The following is a 25,107-nucleotide window of genomic DNA, read 5'->3' as shown; positions in this document are numbered from 1 at the left end:
TACACAACTATCATTTCAAAAGTCTGTTTTTTTTTTTTTTTTTTTCATCCAGGAGTTCTGTATATACGTTATAAAGTGGTATTTAGTTTTCTGTTTTTAAATGTGTATCTTTTAAGTGAAATAAATTATATCTAATGTGACTTAAGTAGTGAAATATTTTTAGGGTTCAATTTCTAAATAGTTTTGAATAGCAAACTAATTTTATTTATCAACAGAATATTTTAGGACTCCTTAATCTACCAGGGTCAAAGGGGAGCTACAAAGTGCCTTACTTTCAAAATTTGGGATTTTAATCATGAATATGTGTGATTCCATACTCAATATTTTTCTTTTGTGTTAACAAGTCTATAAAATATTTGTTTCCACGGGACAAATCTTTCTGCTCTGTTTTCTTTGTGAATAATAATAATAATTCAAAAATGATATCACAGAATGTGCTGAGGCTTGGTCCTCCGAGGGTTAATATATTTATTGACCAGATGAAGAAGCTAAACAGCATTTGGAATGATACTAGTAGAATAATTTCCCTATAAGGATACTTTTGGAGGTAAGTTTCAGATTTTCAATTTTGGAGATAGTTAAGAAGGTGACAGTAAACTTATTAGAACATAATTTTAGAAAAAATATATCTTATTCGGTTGTGATAAAGGTAAAATGGAGAGCTGAAGAAAACTTTAAATTGTGGACAATATTAAACAATAATTTTAGGAAAACTAAAAATGGATCAAAAGATTACGAGCTTGGCCAATAATTAGTTTTTGGATCAGGGGCTACAGAATTTTTGAGCAGCCCCTAAATTGAGTTTTCATATTTTCTATGGAATAAACATATCATACTGAATTAACTGATAGTTTGAGTTTGGCTACACTATATCTATGTCTCTAGATATAAAGGCTACAAAAAAATTTTTGTTGAAATATATTGGACCTTTTGATCCAATAAAAGAGAACAATTCTTAAGTCCAAGCGAAATTAGTAGACTCATAAGGCATAGAGACTTCTCAATAGACTAGAAAATTATGTTAAGAAAACACCTTACGTCTAGTGCATTTTTTTTAATTTATTCATGTTGAAACACTTGATATAACTTTATCAAATTTAATGAGTATGAATAATTTTTCTCTGTAATGATGTTGAGTGTAATTTGCCTTTTTGTTTCAGGTTCAACTATTAAATCGAGCAACAGAGACAAAATTTCAGTTTCTGAAAACTATCATAGGAAATATGTTGATCACACCTCAAACAAATCAACATTGTCATTCTGTTCTTCTAAATGCTTAGGTACACGGTTTCTCTCAACATACAAAGATGTCTATTCTGTTCTTACGAAGATACTCAACAGAACCGCACTTTCGAAAGAAAAGACGACAATGATAGAAAATGAAGCAATTCAAATGAAAATAGAGGAACTGTTTGATAACTATGTTCAAAGTAATTTCCTAAACGATAGTGGTGTATCTTTCGATATGAAAAAGACAAGTTTAGAAAATCCTTTATGTGTAAGACAAAATGGGTTTCATGTAATACTGTCCGATATTTTACTTCGGAACACGGATGATAATGCAAACAGCAAAAATATTACTATCGACTTTATTACTGAAACAAAGACGAAGAAACAGCGCAATGAATGTGAAGATCAAAATAAATACAAACATGAAAATAATATTGCTTTAATTTTCTCAATCAACAAACAAGAATTAAGAAAACTACACAAAACGATGAGAGGTGTAATTATTAAAGCTGTCACAAAATTTATATTTTTATTAGATTACTTCTGCAATAAACAGTTATTTCCAAACAATCTTAGGTGGCGGTTTACTGGAAACGACCCTCACTCCAAAACAAAGAAAAGTAATAAACATATTAGTAATTTCGATTTACAGACAATAGTCTGCACTCCGATGCATTTGATTGGCAATTATGAAAGCATTTTGTCGATTACAAACTATAGTCACATTCAAAATGAAAATTTTGATGACATATACGAGATAAATAGCAAGTTGCACATAAACTGTCATGATAATAAAGAATATATCTTACCATGTAAGAACAGCAACTTCAATGAAAAACGATTCATGCAATTTACGACGGAATATCGAAATCCTAGTGACTCAGATATGACTAATTTGTTGTCAATAATCAACCCTGACAAGTGTATATCTCACACACCTGAAACAAATCTACCAGAAGCACACGAATTTGCAAGTGCAACCCTTCTAGATGCTGACCATAAAACATCATCATTCGTCTTACCAGAACGTAGAAGAATATTGGGAAATTATAACAAAGAACATATTCCAGCGGTGATCAATAAAACAGAAGACGACAAATGTATTCCACCAGGTTTATATTACATGCGAAATTGTATTTTGTGTCAGCCATACCAGAGTTTCGAAACTGGTGATTATCAACTATTATTACTTGGAAGCGAAATAGAGGAGAAGAAATTTGTGAATGCAGCTGAATACGACAACGACATACAAGAGAGTTTCAGTAATTTCCATTTTCACATCAATCCTTCGCTACCTGTTTACTTAGATCCTCTTATTGCTACTTCAGGAGTGAATATAACCGATAAAAGTAAGATTATAAGAATTTCCGTACCAACAGCTGTCGGTAAGTTTATTATATACTTTTTAGAGTATCTTTAACACTATAACATTAATATTAATAATATTATGTAACGCTATAACATTAACGTATCAGATAAAAATGAATAAATTGACAGCTTTCGTAGCCATAGTTCTGTGTAGAGATGCAAAAAAGCCAGCCTTTTTGGGGTAGAGTTTTTATTATATATATATATATATATATATATATATATATATATATATATATATATATATATATATATATATATAAGATCGGGCTTTTGTTTTTAAAACGACGGAAACTTTCTCTTTATTTGACTTTTTATGAGTTTCTTCTTCAGATATCACCTTTGTTTTCCTGTAGTGGATTCTGCAATATTAAAGTATCACATTTGTTTTCCTGTAGTGGATTCTGTAATCTTCAAGTATCACTTTCGTTTTCCTGTAGTGGATTCTGCAATACTCAAGTATCACCTTTGTTTTCCTGTAGTGGATTCTGCAATCTTCAAATATCATCTTTCTTATCCTGTAGTGGATTTCGCAATCTTCAAGTATCCCTTGTTTTCTTGTAGTGGATTCTGCAATCTTCAAGTATCAGTTTTGTTTCCCTGTAGTGAATTCTGCAATCCTCAAGCATCGCCTTTGTTTTCCTGTAGTGGATTCTAAAATCTTCAAGTATCACCTTTCTTTTTCTGTAATGGATTCTGTAATCTTCAAGTATCACTTTAGTTTTCCTGTAGTGGATTCCGCAATATTCAAGTATCGCCTTTGTTTTCCTGTAGTGAATTCTGCAATTTAAAAAAGTGTCCTTACAACATTAATTACTTATGAATTCTATGTTCAGTGTGAGACTGGCTACCTTTATTAGTTTCCGAACTGGCATTTGATTAGTGGCCAGCAAGTCTAAGATATGCAACCCAACATATCACCAGCGGCGTAGCGTAAGGGAATGCCGGTATGCCCGGCATCCCCTATTAATAAGAAAAAATACATATTTCATTGTATATAAAATGTTTGCTTGTAATTATCACAATTATTTCCACTGCAATCTTCTGGATGTGCTCTCTCGCCTTACTTTGATAAGCGGAACCTACGCATGCGCGTCACTCAGATGCACATTTTCTATCTTTCCTCTTGTCGTATGCTATGTTCCTTGGGCATCCAAGCCTACTGCAAGAAACGGGGTTTTCGTCTGCTGTCTGTGGAGTGTGCATGCGCAACTACTTGCTTTCTTAACTCCCTTCACCCCTTGCAACTCTACATTTTGCTTTAGATATACGCTGGCATATCTTCAAGTATTTCCAACTCTATCTGTTTTGAACTAAGCTATAGTTTCTGTACAGAACGTATGACCGCTAACGTCAAGGAAAGAGAACAAAACATAAATGGCTAGTTCAATGCCTTTTTGAAGCATGTCGGTTATGTAAATAATAGTATAAAAATAGTTATGCTTTAATCGTAATTAAATGCATCGTAATTGTAATCGTAATTAAAGGCAAACTATTAACCTTCATCATAAATACATAGTATGTCCAGTGGCGTGGCCAGAAACTCTTTGAGGGAGCTCACACACACAAGCATAAATATATAAAGCATTCTGTACAATCACGGTCACCGATCTGGTAGACCAAGAGAGCCAGCATTCTCGCCCCTCGCAAAGATTGCTTGGGCCCTTCAATCATTAGCACATATCCCGAGGAGATGAGGGGGACATGTCCCCTCCACCCGATTTGAAATTGTGATGATTTGTATCCGAATGCCACAAAGGAAAGTGGGATGAAATTGTTTCCCTTGGCTTGTTTCATTTAAAAAAAAAATTGTGTTTTTTAAAATTTTATCATCATTTATTATTGTTAGTCTATTTTCAACTATTTGTTTAATTCCTGTAACGATTCCTATAATGCTATTGTGATCATCATAATTTTGCTCAAATAAGAGTATTGTTGCGCCATACATAGTTGATTTTCTTTCATAGTTTTGGGGAAGTCATTATTTATATTATTACAAAACATGTGTTCTAAAATTTTAATGTGGATCATTGTGGATGCGTAAATAGAAACATATCAATTATAAATATGCATGTATTCAGATTTCAGAATGTGTTCACGACACTTAATACGTATCACAATTTTATCTACATTGCCTGGTATATAATATACAACAGGTTCACCTCAGAAATCAGATTCATCTACCGTAATATGAGTTTCATCACCCCTCCCCCCAGAGTAAGCCTCAAATATGCCCTCCTCCCTCAAATCTGCCCTCCTCCAAATGTTGAAGACAACTCTGATCCTCCACAGCATTGTTTTTCAACTTCATAAATATTTTGAACATCGCTTTAAAAAATGGGAACAGTCTTACCCGTTCCCCGAATATTGAAGACAGATTTGCGCCCCTGCCTTCAGTATCAGGATCAGTATTTGACAACGAAACACACACTCAGAAACAGGCCCCCAGAGTTGGTTTAAGTGTTTTCTATTCACATCTTCAAATGATACACGTATACACTCAGGCCCATATTCACGAATGGGCGTCTGAGTTTCGGACTCAAGATGACAAATTTCTAATGGTGACTTTTTAAAGAACGAGATTGAAGTATGATATGCGGAGAAAGAAGCTGTCCACGAGAAAGAAATAAAGGGAACTATACTGGAAACGATGTTCATACAACAGCGGGGCCGAGTTTTCTTGTCACACGGTAGTGGTAAGAAGAAGCTGAGACAATTGCTTATTGGCTTCTGACGTAATCCACGCGTTTGCTTCTGTATGCCCCACTAGGCAACCAATTAGGGGGCCTCCCCCCTAAATTTTTTACAACCCTATATTTCCCATCGGTATAGCTATGTATTGCTGATTTTAGTAGTATTGTATCGCACAAGTGACTAACTTTGGCATTCCCATTTCGTAATACCACGCTACGCTACTGCATATCACAAGGGTAATTTGTTTGCTTAAGCATCTTACCAAGTTCCTAAAAGTTATACATTTTGTCGTGTGTCTTGTACGTGTTGCCTAAATCCAAATTGGCAGACAAGAAAAAATATCATAAACAAACAAAAAACACACAAACTCAAATTTGTTTTGATATAAAATTTCGCTTACATCTTACTCTCCGTTCGAGAAACATTTTATTGTGAGCTTCAGATATTCTTTAGCACCTAACAAAATGGGTCATAAACTGCTATTTTGAGTATGGTTTAGTTTAATGATGGTAAAAGATCATTATTTGCGTTTACTATGGTTATAATTACATTTACTATGAAAAAGGAAGAAATAATTCTTCAAGTTTGTTATTTACATTATCAGGGCTCATAGTGGTCTGGTCTCTTGTAAATAGTTGAAAAGTGCCAAAAGCACACGAAAAAGTGACCAAAAGCACACGAAAAAGTGACCAAAATCCCATCATGCCCTTTTTTTCTTTGTCAATTCCTCCATCTCCTCTCTGTTTGTTGTTTTGATTCATCTTTTATTCTTTACTTCTTTTGGAGCTTCCTCCTTTCTTAGGTTTTCTAAGTATGCTTTGTAGTTACGGTAAGCAAACTTAGCAGATGTAAGAAGCTTCTGAGTAAGTGGAACCAGTTCTGGCCTATTTCCAAATTTCTTCATTCCAGACATTATATGTAACTTACAAGGGAACCTTCCGAAAATGATAGTTGCAGTGAAAGATGTGACCTATGCCAATTGAAAGAGCTGTAACAGAGATGTTCATTCCCAAAAAATTAGCTGCCCATAGCAATAGGTTCAAGAAATATAAGGGGCGGAAGTTCGGGAAACAGCAAGGTTGGACAAGAGGGGGAAAGTGCAAATTCCGCAAAAGAGGGGGACACGGCAAAATACAATGCTGACAAATGATGTATAGAAAGAGCCTTGTCACAATAGGGAACAAATGAAAGCCACCAGTGGGGTTAACAGTGTTGCCAGCTGCGATGAAAAGTCCATGTTTTGCAAAGGGCACTATGTGAAGTGAGTGCAATATTCAGTGTCAATCTGTCATGTAGAACATAAGATATGATGTGTATAATCAGTGGTACAATCTAACAAGAGAGAATAGAAAAAACAGAAGTATGAAAAATACGGGAAAGACGGAGTTGGCCATAATGCGCCACATTCGATCATGAGCTGTGCATATTAGAATGAACAAAACAAGAAGCACCAACTATGCAGGAAACCGACGTCCCTAGAGTCGAAAAAAAAAAATCGAGTTCCAAAGTTGGCAGTACTGGCCATGAAAATCCAGACAATTCTAATATAGTTAGGCCACTCGCTTCATACAAAGAAAATTTCGGCAACAGGCATTCGCCTCCGCATCATTTGTACATGCTCGTCCACATTGTACGTGCAATTGTTCGATGAGACAGTGGTCCAAACCGAAGATACATTTGCAGTGAGCGCAGCGGAATACTGCCAATCCGTCACACATGGTACAATTATCGCCTGTGAATGTCTCGAAACAGTACTCTGGAGGTGTCGGAACCTTTGGTGGTCTTTCTATCACATATCCACACCTATAGAAAGCAAACATAATCAAAGGCTCGATCTGCTGTGTGTTGCTGTCGCAGTACTATCACCGCCTATATGATATATCCAGAGTGTCCCACCTAACTCTGCGACCGAAATAGTTTCAAAGCGAAAAAAAATGTGACACATCCAGTTGTGCAGGAATGTACCCATGTCAGCGGGCGACAAACTTCTGTGAGACTCAAGTGCCCCGAAGTCCCCCATCATAGGGTCCCAGGGGCCAACTTCAAAATTTCAAATAGCACCATCGGTCGAGTTATATTTCTTTCGATAAATCTTGGAATATGCCACAACGCATATCAGAAATATTTACTACTAGCAGCGTTCACCCCGCTTCGCTGCGGTCACCCCGGAACGCAATAAACTTTGTTACTTAGATAATTTTTACTTTTTCGCTTTCAAGTGATATGATAAAAACCATAGAAGATTGCAGTAAATGTTAACATTATATCGCCTGTCATTTATGTTAACCCGCCCCGCTTCGCTGCGGTCACCCCCGAACGCAATAAACTTTGTTACTTAGATAATTTTTACTTTTTCGCTTTCAAGTGATATGATAAAAACCATTATAACGCCTGTCATGTATGTAAACCCGCCGAGTGACACGGTCATGCGGGTTGCATATAAATACGTTTATTTTTATACCTATGATGAACTAACAAAGGATTTGTACGTAATGGACACCTGAATGGTCAATTATCTCAAGACACTGGTAATTGAAAATTAAAGTGATATGATAAAAACCATCTAGGGTCCAAATCCTAATAATCCCCCAAAAATAAAAGAAATTGGTTCAGCCGTATTAGCGTGATGAGCGGACAAAGGATTTGTACGTTCTCTTTTATATATATAGATATGGGATTTCAAAATGACCGCCAAAAATATCTGCTCGGTGACAAGAACAACGCGCATTTTTGGCGGCCATTTTGAAACCCGTGCTTCATATAGCAAATGTTTCTTATAGGCGGTGTTGTATCTATCCAGAGAAATATCATCCGCCCCCTGTTCCCATTAGAAATGTTACGGTTGACCCCTCGAGCCTTATGATGGGGGCCCTGGGGGACTTGCTTCTTACAAAGTTTTCTTGGCCCTCGACATGAGTAAATTCCTGTGCAATTAGATTTGCAACATTTCTTTTCGCTTCGCAGCAATTTGAGATCACAATGTTCGATGCTATGTTAAGACACAACATATATTTGTGGCGGCCATTTTGAAAAACATGTTTCATATAACAAATGTTTCCGATAGGTGTTGTTGCACATTCCATGATCTATCAAGAGAGTTACCACTCGGTCCCTGTTGCCATTTGAAAGTTTGAAGTTGGCTCCTGGGGCCCTATTATGGGGATCCTGGGGCCATTTGCTTCTCACAGACTTTTATCACCCCCTGACATTGGTACATTCCTGCACAACTGGATCCGTCACATTTTTGTTCGTTTCTCAAATCTTTCAGGTCACAAAGTTCCCTGTATATTCCCACATACGACCCAACCATGACATAATGTTTACTTCTACTATCGGTTGTTGGCTCAACCCAACCATTTCATGTTCCCCGACTTGACATTGCCTCAATCACTCTAGCATTGATGCATTCCGAGTAATGCCTGTTGCCGGAATTTTCTTTTTGTGAAGCGAGTAGCCTAACTATATTAGACTTGTCTGGATGTTCATGGCCAGTGTTGCCAACTTTGGAACTCATTTTTCTTTTCGACTCTAGGGACGTCAGTTTCCTGCATAGTCGGTGTTTCTTGTTTTGTTCATTCTAATATGCACAACTCGTGATCAAATGTGGCGCATTATGGCCAACTCCTTCTTTCCCGTATTTTTCATACTTCTGTTTTTCTAATTTCTTTTGTTAGATTGTACCACTGATTACACACGCCATATCTTATGTTCTACATGACAGGTTGACACTGAATATTGCACTCACTTCATATAGTGTTCTTTGCAAAACATGTACTTTTCATTGCAGTTGGCAACACTGTTAACCCTACTGGTGGCCTCCATTTGTTCCCTATTGTAGCAAGTATCTTTCTATACATCAATTGTCAGCATTGTATTTTGCCGTGCCCCCTTTTTTTGCGGAATTTGCACTTTTCCCCTTGTCCAACCTTGCTGTTTCCCGAACTTCTACCCCTTATATTTCTTAAACATAATGCTATGGGCAGCTAATTTTTTGGGAATGCTCATCTCTGTTACAGCTCTTTCAATTGGCATAGGCCACATCTTTCACTGCAACTATCATTTTCGGAAGGTTCCCTTGTTAGCATTGAGAGTTCTCAAAGCCGTGAAATATTCAAGTTCATCACCTACTCTCAAGAAGAATATATAAGAAGCATAACATGACGACGCAAGCAAGACGAGCATGATAAACCACACAAACACACATAAACAACGTTGAGCGGAGCGTTAACTATTACGAGAGAAAACTAAAAGACTATTATGATAGAAGAAAGAATAGCCAAAGAAGGGTTCTCAACCCCACCTTGAGAGCTTAAGCATCCACCAACTATCCACTGTGCCTTAGAAAGACTAAAAGCTGAACTGAGAATAAAGCTGACTGTTTCACATGTGGTAGCAAGTACTGAAGCTTTCAGAAGAGTAATGAGTAACAAGTTTCTGCCCTTTTCCATTTACTTTTATAATATTTTTCTTAGAAAACTGCCAATGCAAAACAAAATTACACGAAAAAGTCACCTTACCTCCCAAAAAAGTAACTTTTAGTGACAAATTTGAAAAAAAGTAACTTTGAGTGACCAACTTGAAAAACAAAAGTAACTTTTAGTTAAAAAAAGTGACTCGCTATGAGCATTGCATTATTTATTTATTTATTTATTTATTCTTTCTTCCTTTATGTATCATTATTATTGTTGGTAGGTTCTGGGACTAACCTTTTTTTTTCTTAGGTTCGGGCTTGAAAATGTTTCTTCCACGCTTCTCGATCTTCAGCCTGCTTTTTAACTCACACTATTTTCTTCTATTTTTCAAATAATCGATTAGTTGTGTTCTTCTTCTTGATACTCCCCGCTTTTCTTGAAGTTTTACCTCTTTGGCGTTATAAGGAAGGAAATTTCGTCGTAAAGTGTGTCCAATCCAATTGGCTTTCCTATGAAGGATGCTGGCTAAACGCATCATCTTCTCTTCTGTTTTAAAACCTCTTCCGAAATTTAAAAATAGTGTCTAAGGTACTCGTGCCCAATGAAAGACAATGAGACCTGGTATTCATTCATATGATCATCTGTTACAATCTATCTTAATAAACATTAAGCACAGCATTCAAAATGTGTGCCACATATTAAATTTTCCCGCCAAAATTTAAAATTTCGCTAAATATAAAATGTTACGTATAGTATAGTTCTTGACATTTTTTAGATCCCATACTAAAGCCTGATCAAAGAAAATATAGTAGGTCAAAAACAACCAAATTTTGAATTCTTTAACTATAAAGTGAACAATCAGTACCAACCAAATTAACAGAAATATACAGAGTACATTTACCATTTTTCACAATCCTCAAATACTCCTTCCAAAACTTAAGAGGAGTGCATCAATGTACACTCATGTCCAAAATTATTGTCGCATGTCTATAAATGTGTTGTTGTAGAAATATAATTTGATAACGAATTTGCCCGGTATTTCTTATAATGTATGTGTATAATCAGAAAAGACATGAATGTGGTAAATTTCATGTTAAAAGAGCAGTAAATAAGAACAATCACACGAAAATAAAACTTTCTTGTCCATTTAGTAACATTTTGTTTTACTTATTCTAATTTTCGTATTTATAATTCTATTCCTATAAAATTTATCACAAATATACATTTCCCGACTATACACATAGTATCAGTATGAAAAGTATCCTGCAAAAGTACCCCAAATTATATCCTTACAAGAAGACAGTTATAGATATGCGACAATCATTTTGAATATGAGTGTACGTACCTGTGTCATATGGAAAGAAAATTGACTTCTTTACTCAACCATATAACGATATTTTACAGTAATGGCTCACCTCAGAAGATAAATTAGATCAATAGCCGATCACGTTTTGAACACGTGGCAATACTCATATTTGGCATTTTTGTACTCATAGAAGGGGATAAGCAGGGCAACCAAAATTTACAAAGTTATGTGATTGAGTCCTAGAGAACGTTACCATTTTTTTTTTTGACAATTCTCAAATTTAAGCAATTGTCTTACGTACTCCTTCCAAATTTTGAAACGGGAGGATCAATATAACCACGTCCTATGAAAGAAAATGGATCTTTGTACTCAATGCCATTATCATACAATGTGTTAATGCTCTTCAAGGAAGATAAATTAGGTAAATAACCGAATACTCTGTAACACTATAGAAGGGGTACCCGCAGGACCTCCCAAATTTACAGAGTTATATATTCAAGTCCTGGAGAACATTTACCAAATTTTGTTTTTTGACAATTCCCAAATTTAAGGGGTAGTCCAAATGTATCCCAAAAATTAAGCAGAGTACACCAGGGTTCCCCGGTCATAAAATATAATGGACTCCTATATTCAACTATATAACCATATAACGTGATAAAGCCTCATGAAATGTGAGGAATTAGGTTAAAACCTCCAAATTTTGAATTTTCGGCAATTTTATACACATAAAAGGGATCAAGATGGACCACCCAAATTTACATTGATAGATATTTGGATCCTAGAGAATATTTACCAATTTTTTGACAATTCCTAAATCAAAAGGGTGATCCTATGTACCCCCAAATTTTAAGAAGAGTGAGTCAATATAGCCATGTCTAATGAAAGAGAATGGACCCTTAAACTGACTCATATAACCACATAAGGCAATAAGATCCCCATCAGAGAGGATAAAATAGGTCAACAACCTTCAATTCACATTTTTAGGAATTCTTTATCCAGAAAAGAAGAATGAGATGAAGTATCCAAACTTACTGAGGCACATATCCTGTCCTATACTACCATACTAAATTTTTAAATTTGGAAATTTCCAAAATTTAAGGGTGGTCCTATATACCACTCCCAAAGTTTAGGATGTGTGTCAAGGTACCCTGCCAAAATTTAGAGGGGTGGTCCTAAGTATTATGAGGTCATTAACTCTGGGCTAGGGACCCAAAAACACAAAAGTTATTCCAAGTGACGCTCATACTACTGTACTTTCGTTCCGCGCGGTGGCTCAGTGGTAGAGCGTTCACCTTCGGTGTTTGGGGTCATTGGTTCGATCCCAGCTCGCGCCGTGTGGACTTTCTGGTGAACAAACACCGTGCTCGTAGGTTTTCTAGGGGTACTCCCGTTTGCTCCCACTTTCTTCATTCCACTATTTCATTCATCTCTCATCTTCACCGTCTCCTTTAGCCTCACCGGCATAATCGTGGGACGTAAAACTCAAAGATTTCATTTCATTTGTGTACTTTCGTTCCTTACTTACATCTTGTAACCCATAATATTTATCAAGGATTCAATTCCAATATTTTTAATGGAAATTGATCACGTAGGTAACAAATAAAACTAGAAAGTTCCCCTAAATCAATTTGTGGAATTATATTTTGCATGTATGTTGCAATGTGAGAATTATGAGTACTGACACTCAACAAAACTTTCACTGGTGTACGTACGTGCAAAATTACTGGATGTGTTTGATTTGTTATACGTGATGCATAACACATAGCTCCTGCCGTTTTATCCAGTTGCGCTGCACACGTAGAACAGTCTCGAGCAAAGTGTTGCCGCAGGCCTGCAAAGTTCATAGTTGAAGGTTATGTTTGCCTCGGATGTTCACACTTTATATCATTGTTTTCGGGTGATTCTAGTGATAAAAATCGAAAAATCGATGTCAGATGACCTAGACACCCATTCCAGTGGGGGGTGACTTCCAATCCAATGACCAGGAAATTTCATATTGAGACATTTATACCTCCCCATGCCATTGTGATATAGGACCCCATCCTGTTGGAAGTAACAGGAAACGCTCCCATCTTTATTTAACAGGGAAGAAAACATCTCCTGTAGTATTTCCAAATACCGTTCAGCATTGAATCGGTACACCGGTTCAATAAGATGAATGTTCATGTTCTACTCACCATAACATTGTCTGAAGCAACCTCTTTGGAGATGTTTGTTCAGTATGGGTTTCACCCCAATATCTATAATTGTGATGGTCCAATTGACAAAAGAAGGCTCATTACTGGACAGAATGCTCTTAGGAAATGAATTCGCCTTTTACTAATTCAAAGCTCGGGTACAGAACGCCATACTATTTCTGTCAGGATTGTTTTTGGAAGTTTCGTGCTATTGTGGATTTTAAATTGAGGCTATTATTTGAATGCGGAATCCTTACAATTACTGTGTGACTAAACGTGAGTGTGTTCAAAGATGGTGTGTATTGTGTGTTGGACTTTTTGTGGATGCTGTGAAGATCATTCCCGGTGTTCCTTCATCAGTAATAGTTTTACGCTACCAATATAAGACTTGTCCACAACGCTTTCTTTTTCATAGAATTTGGCTCTTAATGATGTAACCAGACTATGTGAAACTGAGCAGTCCCTTGAGTGGCAAGGCACTTGTTAAAATCAGAAGTAATTGCACGGCAACTGCGTTGTTCAGACATTATCCTTTTGTATCTCGTCAATGTTACTGTTATTTGCCTGCAATGATACAAAATTGTGTTCACTTCCGTGCTTATCATTCAAATTAGAACAGATGTGTAAAATCTAATTGTATAAATGAATTCAGGCGAACGTGTTACTTGGTACGCCACACAACCCCCGTTTTATTTGTTTTCTATCCTGTACGGCGGACTTCAAGGTGGCCAAATACTGGAAGTGCCTTCGAACAAAGAACTCTATCTTGAATGGTGAACTTGGAATAGCCCATACCCCATTCGTTCGAATGAAAGAAGAGTTTTCTTACACCTTAATGGATTAAAGAACAAATGGGCATTCCGCGTTAGAACCGAGGGCCTGAAATACTGGTACACAAATGCTACTTAACTCAATAAGCACTTCAAGTATACGCCTTATATTACCCAATAAAAACGATAAATCAAGAGATAGTTCTGCAGAGAAAATAATGTCTCATGCACTTGATTTAGACCTAAAAGTGTTTTATAGTAAGGGTGCACGACATATTTCCCTACGCGCATTAGTATGGACAGGCCCGTATTTAGGTAAGTGCTATTCTGTGCTCGAGCATAGGGCGGCAGAATTTAGGGGGCGGCAAAATTTTGGAATTCTTTTTAAGATTCATAATAAAGTAATATTTAAAACTAGCAACCCGCAGAGTCCCGCGCAAGAGCGAGAAAATATGTTAATGTGTTTCTTTCGCTCTAATTACAGTAGTTACTAATTAGCTAGCATGTCTGATTATAATCATTATAATTATAATTATTTTTAAAAAAGTCATCCTCTCCCACCCCCACCCCCACCCCAAGGAGTGAGGATGAACTTGAACGTCATGAAAACCCGGCAGTTATCTTCCTTATTTTCAACGTCGAAATAGCTCTTCTCTTACCTATAACAATCACTATTAATAACACTAATATACCGTTAAACTCAGCGACCTCGAAAACTATGAATTCAACACTAATATATGTCGTTTTCGATTATTTTTTAAAACCACCCATTCCTTGGGAGCAGAGTATGACCTTGAAGTTGAATTGGATTATAACTTCACTATTCATTTCAGCGACCCCAAAAACTATGAATTCAACAATATTGGTCGTTTTCGTAAGGAGGGGGAGCGGCAAATCATTTGGAGCACAGGGGCGCACAATATATAAATAGGGCCTGAATATGGGAGATAGTCCCCACGGAACCACATAGCTCACAATGAGACTGTATGCTGTTGATAAGGGTATAAAACCAGCTCCATTAGTATTTGAGGCGTATGCTGCCAGAGAGATCTTTAAAAATAATTAGAGGAAGCGAGGGGAAAAAGACAGAATGCCATGTGTTTTCTCAGTGAGTTCCATATGTATTCGATATGACTAAAAAAGTTTTATTACACTAATCTGATTTTTACGAAGCTTTGCACCCCTTGTAAACAATGCAGACTGCAGTGCAGAAATGTTGCCAACTAATTAAACAAAAAATGTTATATGCAATTTTGTGCTAAGAAATGAATAAATAAAATGAAGGGGGGAAAACAATGAGATTAAAAATAAAATGGCATGGGCTTGTGATAGGAGAATCAGGAACCATTTTCTCTCGTTTGCAGTGGCGTACGCACTGCTCTCCTGAATCTTTGAACTACTATGTAAACGCAGACACGCACCAGGAGGAAGAAGGGCAGAACGTTGAATTTCTTCTACCAGTGTAAATTACAACTGAAACTTACTATCCGCTAGCTGAGAATCTACCTAAAATGTTAGGATTTAGAGCCACTATTACATGATGACTTGGTGTTCCTACTAGCAGATCTATGGTTGGATGGATGGATTAAAGTTTATCGTCTCCTTCAACAACAAGGTTCTAACACACAGCTGATTTGGACCCACAGCTGAACGAGTGATCCGAACTACATGAATTTCATCTGGAAATCGTACGCGGGTCTCCCGCCCGACGACGAGTACGCGGATCATAGCCACAAAGGAGTTCATTATCAGATCTAGAAACACGTACTCACGACTTCTATTCAAAATTGAGCTCTTGGGGGGCCGCGGTGGCACAGTGGTAGAGCGTTCACCTCTGGCACATGGGGTTCCTGGTTCGATCCCAGCTCGCGCCAAGTGAACCTAGTGGTGGACAAACACCGTGTGCGTGGGTTTCTTCTGGGTCTTTCAGTTTCTTCCCACTTTCTTCATTCCACCATTTCATTCATGTTTTCATCATCACCGTCTCCTTTAGCCTAGCCTGCGTAATCGTGGGACATAAAACTCAAAAGATTTTATTTCGTTTCATTTCAAAATTGAGCTCCTTGTACGTTTCCATTACAGGCGAGCGAGTGTTTGGAACAAGCAATTGTTCATTCTACAAGAACTTGAAAACTACTAAGTTTACTTATTTATTGAATAGAGAATTTATTATTTTATTTCCTTTGTTATATGTAATAAAGTACCTATAAAATACATTTTGAATCCTCGTGACTTATCCTTTCATTTGATATCTAACAGAAAAGTTACGCCATAAACCAATATCGGTCATGAGAGTATGAAGACTCTATCGACAGCTCATTCAATAAATTCCAAGAAACTTTTTAGATTCTACATAGGAATAAAGACACATTATTTAACATGCACATAGTACCTCCTCTTAATTTCACTGCAGCCAGAAAAAATAAGACTCAAAAGTTATGAACATTCCTATTCAATATTATAAAAATTCTTAAATGTTGAAGATTCCTTTGTACATTATTTCATTTCTGGCACCGAATATTCGGTCTTTGCATCTTTTAAATGGTAATTTATTCTGATCGCATTTAAAAAAAAAGTGATATACAAATTATAACTGAAAAAATAGCCTCATATTACTTCGTAATGAATCACTGAAACAGGTTTAATCTTTATAACTTCTCTCTATCCCCCTAACTCTCTCTCTCTCTCTATTTCTTTCTTTTTTTTTAATTGACTATTTCCTCATCTTTAGGTCCTAATGAAAGGTCAAACAAAGATCTGAAATACTATAAGGAACTTATTATCTTCAATAAGAACAGCGAGTACACTTGATTTTTCTTTTTCATTTTCTTAGCCCACTTTCATGAAATGACAGTTTTACAACCATTCTTTGTGAAAAACTGAAAAATAACTATGAGTTAGCAACATTGAAAATGAGACTAATAACAGTTTACTCTTCCATGAGCAAATAGTACACAACAAAGCAATGTATTATGGTAATTAATGTATTGTAAAGGCACAGTAAAACATTTAGGATCCGGCTCAAAACATGTATCTATATAGGACCGAAATCTTGAACCAAAATAGAATTTGTAAGAGAAAACTGTCACAACAAATGACAAAACATACGAAGTGCGCGCCACAACTTAAAGGTGTCGCCCGAGGAAGCCAGCAGATTACCTGCTGCTCCGAGTTATTCTGTTAAACATAAACAAGGCAAACCCGTAAGTGCAGAAGAAAAGCAAATACTTGATCAAATGATATCAACGTTGTTCAATTCACTTATAGGCAAAAGACCTATAATATCTAATTTTCATGTTCTCATAGAATATTTATTTACTTACTTGTAGTACTGAAGTTAGTATTTGTACATTCGCATGCTACACAATGAAAGAAAGCACGTCAATAAATTGAACTTAAGGGAGAAAAGTACCATCTGTTTTTCATGGATATACGTAATAATTTAGGTAATAGATGAAAAAGAAATAATCTCGCATAATGATATATATGCTTGCTGTTACATACCAGCACCATCTCTTTATCGTTCAGTTGATAATTTGACATAACTCATTGTAATTTCATCTATAATTACAGTTTGGAGAAAAATAACAATGTTCAGTTGCTCTTAAAGGAGGGGGGATTATATAGTATTGGGTCTTTTGCCCTATATCACGGCAATGGTGTGAGAGTGAGACGAGTAATGCACATTGCAGTAGCAGAAATACATGCACGTTTTGCAGCAGAAATATTGCGGGAAACAGACGAAACAATTTCCTCTTCACCAATCAGCAAATAGTCGTGCGCGCAGTGATACAACATCAAGTTACGCGGTTTGTTTTTGAAGGGTGCAAAGGACTGTGAAAAACGCTTTAGATGTGCTTAATAGTAAAGGTATTGTCGACTTGCAAAATGAATCCCTCGCGTCTTTCATGCATTAATACGTAAAAGTCAGCATTAAGATTCTGTCATCCCTATTATTACTAAGCGACGTTTTCATGTAGTAGCACAGTTTTCGTGTGCCCTACAAGAGAGTTACTACTCCACACAAGCACATCTGCACTTCCATTATGATTTAATGATGTTGGTAACATGCTCCGTCGCCTTGCTTTTCGCCAGAGCACACTTCAACATTAAAAGGAGCTATTCAGGTAAAACCTGGACTCATCAGTTAAGATACTGACTACCACCACTTGTGAGACTCATTATCATTAACACGTGCAGTGAATCAGAGGCACTATAAACTCCCTCTTCTGTGATGTTAGGTAAGTGGTGTATAAACTAACTGGTCGCTTCGCATTTTGCTCATCTTAGTGTCTTTAAACCATGCTTCTTGATTCAACGGCAGCAACAGTGTTAGCAATCAATTCGATTGATTAGGTAGGTTCATTTCTTTTATTAGACAAGAGGATTATGTCATCAATGGCCGATGCTATTCACAACCTCCACAAGAACTCTACGAGGCATTATCTGCTGTCTGGAATTTGCCCCATAGTTAGCAAACTAACGAAGAGCAGACACTGTACCTCTTAGTAGCGTTGGCCTGCCATTGCTGTGCCAGTAATCTCGCGATGACGTGCTATGGAACACATGCCTCCATATTCGATTGTTTATACTCACCAACCGTCTCTTCTCCGTTCCACAAGTATTCTAACACAACCGTAAACTTACTCCATACATTCTAACTAGAGCACCTAGTAAACTAAATTATGCAGTGGGGCAACTAAGGCGACTGTTGAGTCAGTCTTCATAGTTAATCCATCATTCATGCTTTCGTAATAATTTCTAACTTAGACAGTTTTCAAATATTTTGTGCATAATGAAACTTATTTTCTTTGCTCCTTAATTTATAATATACAATATATTTATAACTTACATTTTTCTGTTCCAGTTTTTATACTGGTTGGCTTAGTGTTATGTTTCTGCGTTCGTGAAGGAGGACGATGCTGGAAATTGTGTCAAGAAACGGGAAAAAGTAGAGCGTCTGATGTGGAATCTCAAAAACTTAGTTATGCTTCAAAACATCGCCGGTATTTATAATTAATCATACTGTTTTCTCTTTGTAGTGTAAGATTTCGTACAGTTGTAGTTTTAGTGAGTAGAGAGTAAACGAAGATGTAATAAGAAAACTACCATCTCTTTGCTGGACCAATTGCAAAAATGCTTAAACTGATCATTACCAAATTTAGGCCATTGATAATGAACACTAAAGGAGAAGTTTGAGTTACTAAAAAATTTAGATAGGCGCGACTTACAAGAGCTTGTAAAAGAGGAGGGTTAACGTTTTGTTGAAATCGGGTAAACTGATCGTTTCTTGTATTAGAAAAACGATTTATCAAGAGTCGATTTTGAGAAGACTCGTTTAGTGGTACGGTTCCAGAAATCATTCCATCATCACCAAGCAATTCTATCTGTCAGATTTCCCCTTAAACATAGGTGATGTGCGAAAATAAATGAGAAAAAAATATTTTTGTTTATGACTGTTTTAAGAGAGAAAGCTAACTTAACAATTGAACTATCAATTCCTTTCTCTTTTATGACCGCTTTAATGTCCATAATCTGAACTGAAAATTTTACCAATACAACTACATTATAATGCGATTTATGAAATATTGATATTTTACTGGCGACTGCTCTCTTCGATGTCATCATTGTTATAATTGGTACTGTGAAGAAAGATTATAAATACACTTTCAAATTATGCATCCCTCTACTGCCGACTTCCGTGACTGCTGCACTAAGCCTAGCCTCATTACTGTTGTTTCTGTGGCTGGTGAGATAAACAGATTCCGCTGTGATAGCTTCCGAAAGATTTGATTTTGAGTTTAGCGTTCCGTTCAGCACAGGGTCGGCGAGAGGGGGGGTCGAGCCGTGCCACCGCCCAGGGCGGCAAGTCTGATGGGCGGCAAAATTTGAAAAAAGAAAATAATACAGGGGCGGCAAAATTTGAGAAAATAATAAAGGGGCGGCATGTGAGAGTACCGCCCAGGGTGGCAAAACTAGCGCCGGCTCTGGTTCAGCAGCGAGGCTATACAAGACGTGCACCTCCAGATTAACGTGGAATCCCAACCATATGAGCTCCCGCTTGGGTTTTTACAATCATAGGTATTTAACGAAGCAGCAGCCGTCTATATTTCCGATCTCCCTGACTGCTGTAATGTCCATTATTTTAAGTAATAATTTCATCTCCTGAAATACCATGGAGACGAAAGTCAAAACAAATGTTTATAGAATTATCTAGTTCGAGGATAAATTTACAAAGGGGTCTTTTCTTCTACCTATTGGCATTATTGTGGCAAGTGTATTGAGAAATGCTTATTCAGGATTCATATTGAAATTCTTAAATTGATTTTCCTGAATTTCCATGACTTAGTACGTAAATTTTACCTGACCCAGACAATGCGAACACTATCATTTATGGTTAGGTTTATAAAAAATATATTTTTAAAGTGGTTTCCACCATCCACATAGGTGTCCAACTTTCTCCTTTTTTAAAAATACAGTATAAACTTAGTTTCTTATAATATATACCGGTACTTACTGTGAGCCAAACTAGTGGTTTATTGTATTCCTGTATTTGAAATACAACAAACCACCAGTATTTCAATAAATATACAAATAATGTTTAGGCTCTACACTAACGATATCTGCATTCTGAATACACTCATAAATACAAACAGCTAAACATATATAATAGTTTCGGCTATTTCTTTGATTATTTACAACCAATAAGTGTGACGAATATTTTTCTTCTGTAATATTTGAACTTTAATTTATTCTTCTTTTTTCAATATTTGAAATTTTAATTTTTTCGGGCGCTCCTGAAGATTCCTCATTTCTAAAGATAATTTCTTTTTTAAAACTTTTTCTTTTTGAATGTCTTGTTTCAAGTGTTCTTCATATCTTCTGCGGGCAATTAAAAATAAAGGTAAATATGTTTAACATTTTTTTTAATATCACACTGTATTGCGAGCGTTAAACTTGACAGAATAAACGTTATAAATAAAATTGAATCAGTGTGTCTTCTGGGATCATTGAATCTTTGGTGAGACTTTCCAGTGAATAGTTGACAAATTGAATCTCATCAAAAATCCGGGTTCGATCCCTAGTGGGAGAGCACAAAAGTTTAATTTCACAATTATTCAATTTCATTAATCATATGTCTCCTTTAGCCTAAATGATATAACGGTGGGATGTTAAAAAAAAAAATCCACCACTAATAACTCTTCCAACATGTTCACCATCTTACCCATCATCTCAACATCTTATGAAATTGAATTAAGATGTACTTGGCATTGGAACCCAGCAATGGTTGCTGTTAAGCTAACAATTCAATTCACTGATAGAAATTCAATTTATCTACATTAATTTTAAAAATAAGCAAAATGTTAATTTAAACCTATCCAGATGTTATTTGCGAGAACGCGTTAAATTGTATTTTATGTACAGTTGATCAGTGTTATTATATTCCGTAGCGGAAGAATACATTCTTCGCACGGGAAAAACAAAGTTTATTAATTTGGAAAATCTATTTTATGGTTTCAGGATACTTGATGAGTATTCGAATTAAGTTATATAAACTCCTAATACCTCTAAATAGCTTTTCATAACATCATGGTCAAATTAAATCGCTTCTAGAACCTGCAACGCATGGATTCATCAAAATTCATGTAAATCCGTAGCCCATCGCCATCCTCTTAATCTATTCTTTTAACAGACATCTATAAATGTATTTTGTAAAAGTTCAGACCAAGTTAAACGGCTTCAATCGGCCCAAGATCAGTAGATTTTCTCCGTTATATGCAAATTGTTCCTCAAAAACTGTTCCTTAGCTTCTAAAAGGAAGTTTTCAGAAATATAAGTAGTCTCAAAATATGCTTTGTAGTCTCAAAATTTTGTTAATCTTTCTTCTCGAGTGAGGTATACATATTCTGCGTATTAAAACATAAAATACCTGTATATGGGTTTCGTGGATATATGCTCAACACTTCAAAAGAGATACGTAATAGTAATTAAAAAAAACTAATTTCCCTAATCACCTTTCGGATTGGAATTCCTCACAGCTCCATCATATCTATAATTTAGAATATAAGAACATTTTGTACAAAATGAGAACTTTCTAGACAGAATAGTGAAAATTAGTGAAAAGTGAGAAAACATCAAATCTCTTTTTCCACTCTCTTACGTTATGAACTTTACACAACCCAGTTTTCCGCGCAGTCTTTGAGGAAACATTTCTATAAGACTTCGTACGCCCAAAAATTACCGGTAGGGATGCGCACGAGACGAGTCGAGACAGGATTTTCCTGACAAAATTCGAGTCGAGACACGGCTCTTCCAATAGAGCAATATAAAGTTTTCGAGTCGAGACATCACTTTTACAGCACATTTTCGAGACGAGACAGCCACAAATCTTGTCTCATGCGCATCCCTAATTACCGGAAGTCTGGCAAATTGCCAGGTTCAATTTACATAAGGAAATTTATCATTAATATCATAAATTCTAACTTTAATATATACCCATGAAGCTAGGATCACATACAGATAACTTTATTCCCAACTTCCAATGGTCTTTACTAAGCGCGGAGGACGTTTCTTCAACTCTGAACGTACGATAATTCGACCTCTACTGAACCATACTTAGTTCATTTACTTGGATCATTGAAGAAAGGTAGCATTTATTTAAATCACCTTTCGTTTTCAATATGATGAAAAAAAGGACAATTTCCATTCTATGTATAGCCTTTTCAACTACAAAGGAGATACTTCGGATTATATATTTCTGGCATAATTACTTTATAAATAACTGTGTTAATTAAAAACAATACATTAAACATTAAGATCATCTCATCTACTTACGTATATGTAGTCCAAGCATATACTGCTTTAATATATGAAAATTGCAAATAAGTGGAATTAAATTTTCACTACAGAGATTACTTAGAAATTATTGCAATTTCAGATTTGAAGAACACTTCTAATTTTAAGAAACCATGAACCTACGACGTGATGCTTCCACGTGGTACAATCAGAGCCTCTATCGAATCAAACGGGTATTGAACGTCAACGAAAAATCGTCTGTTACACTGCTTGTGTGCAAGTACACATCAACTTGTTTCCTGAAGACCGACAAAAATCCGCCTGGCACATTGCTTGATGCGAATACACACGACATTGCTGAAAGACCGTGACAAGAAAGATGCCGACGAACCTTATCCCACATATAATAAATGCGTGAGATTTCAGACAACCGTGTAGGGCAGAGACCAATTGTTCCTCAAACAGGCTTGCCATTCCAAGATACATATCAGCGGACATTGTCATGCTGAAATATGCGTCCGAAGTTGTCTGGATGAAGGGAATGGCCTGGACCTGAGAACTTCTCTGTCTTCAATGCGTAGCAGACGACATTCTGCCAGGTCACTGACTCGTGATATGAACCTTAAGGCCTCTTTTATGCACACGGTTGTGGTGGCGGTTTCTCAACCGTTACAATTCGCTAGTGTCCTTCCAACTCTGGTTGTGTCTGCAGGCGCTACTGGCAATGGTGGGAGGGCATATATCCAATTCTACCAATGTAGATAGTTTTTAAACTCAAAATTGAAACAAACATCAAGAAAATTTTTAGATGTGCTTAGTTATTTGTTTTCTATTAGAATTGAATATTTAGTCATGTAGGATTTATCGTTGTTCCTCTAAATAAGGGGAATCAATGAATAAGTCCTGATAAAGCATCAAAATTTGGATCTGTATTAAAGTCACTCATGCTTAGATTCGTCCACTTTAAACAACAACTGAAAATGTGGCTGTGACCGTACAGGACTGCGAGCAGTCGGCGAACCGAACCACTGTGGATGAAAGGTCCTACATAACCAAATGTAAATAGAACCATTCAACCGCCGCGGATCATAACTCTCAGAGGTTGGATTTTCAGACTGGGGCGGTTGGGCAACTGCTACCTCAAGCACTACTGCTGCGGATAAAAGAGATCTAAGTTGCGTCCAACGAGCTATCACTGTAAGAAAGGGTGAAGTGATACTTGTTCAAAAATCGACCGCCTGCTTCTCAGTACCCCAACGGTTGTACTTTGGCACACCGTTAAATCGTTGACTCAAAACTCTACACTCGTTACTCTTCAGCATCGAGCTAACACTATGGATGGCACTGTACGATCCATTACGACCATGGGGACCTATATGTCATTTCATGGTGTAACGACTTAACGATCCACTGCCCAACGGTCGCTGCATACAGTTTCTTTCTGTCCACACACATATTACTTCTGTACACATGCACCACTTTCCGTTCTATTGTATTTTAATACATAACCATGATATAGGAGATACACACCTAAAGTACGTGCTGTTTCGTTCTAATTTCCAAGAACGACAAATACAGGGAACTAACCTGTGTCTACAAACTCTCCCTCTTTATTGATGCACAGTAGCTATCGCTCCGTCCATTTTGTGTATCATGTGGCACAGACATCTTTGGGGGGTATGTTTCAGATATTGGAACATAGCACTTCTCAAGGATGATCTACTGGCAAAATGGCGTCCACGAAGAGAATCCTTGAGGGTTGGGGACAGCCAGAAGGCACTTGGGGCTAAATCTCGTGAGTACTGTGGGTGTAGCAGGAATTCAATACTGTGGTCAGCCAAGAATGAGGTCACAACATTAGCACGGTGTGGCAATACACTGTTCATGTAGAGGAGGAAATTGCCATTTTTCCATTTATGGTCACTTCTCAGTAAAGTTTGGCAAAAAAAAAAAAAAAAAAAAAAAAGAAAAAAAGAAAAGAAAAAAGTATCCAAAAGTGTACGAAACTACTCGCCCGTAATTGAATGACCCTTCGGAACATGGTGCGGTCATATTATTTACTGGAATCCCAGAAGATAGCGTATACAACACCTTCTCATTGGATACCACGTGATGAAATTTGGGAAGGGAGGTACACACGATCTGTGTGCTTCACTGCATCGACTGTCCTTTTGTTTCTGGGTTGAATAATGGAATCTGTGATTCATACATTGTCGCAACACTTTCCTAGAAATTGTGACCTCTTCTGAAGCGTGTCAAATTTGCATCTCTTCATCGAATCCTTGCCTCTTTTTGATTATCATTAAGCATTCGTAGAACCCAATGAGAAGAGACTTTCCTTAGGCCCAGTTCGT

At 36.7% G+C, this 25,107-nt stretch overlaps 1 protein-coding gene across 2 annotated transcripts in view; it reads left to right on the top strand.

The window, feature by feature from the left end:
* The window catches only part of LOC145662729 (uncharacterized), a 49,260-nt gene that overhangs the window by 22,771 nt on the left and 1,382 nt on the right, over nt 1-25,107 (top strand). For both annotated transcript variants that reach the window (XM_081728604.1, XM_081728597.1), the window contains exons 3-4: nt 1,161-2,615; nt 18,825-18,963. In XM_081728604.1, the coding sequence (XP_081584730.1) occupies nt 1,161-2,615; nt 18,825-18,963 (1,594 nt within the window). The remainder of the gene's footprint in view (nt 1-1,160; nt 2,616-18,824; nt 18,964-25,107) is intronic.

The sequence above is a fragment of the Thermobia domestica genome, chromosome 1 (genome assembly GCF_964235325.1).
Source record: "Thermobia domestica chromosome 1, izTheDome1.hap1.1, whole genome shotgun sequence".
Lineage (NCBI taxonomy): Eukaryota > Metazoa > Arthropoda > Insecta > Zygentoma > Lepismatidae > Thermobia > Thermobia domestica.
This window is presented reverse-complemented; position numbering and strand designations above follow the sequence as displayed.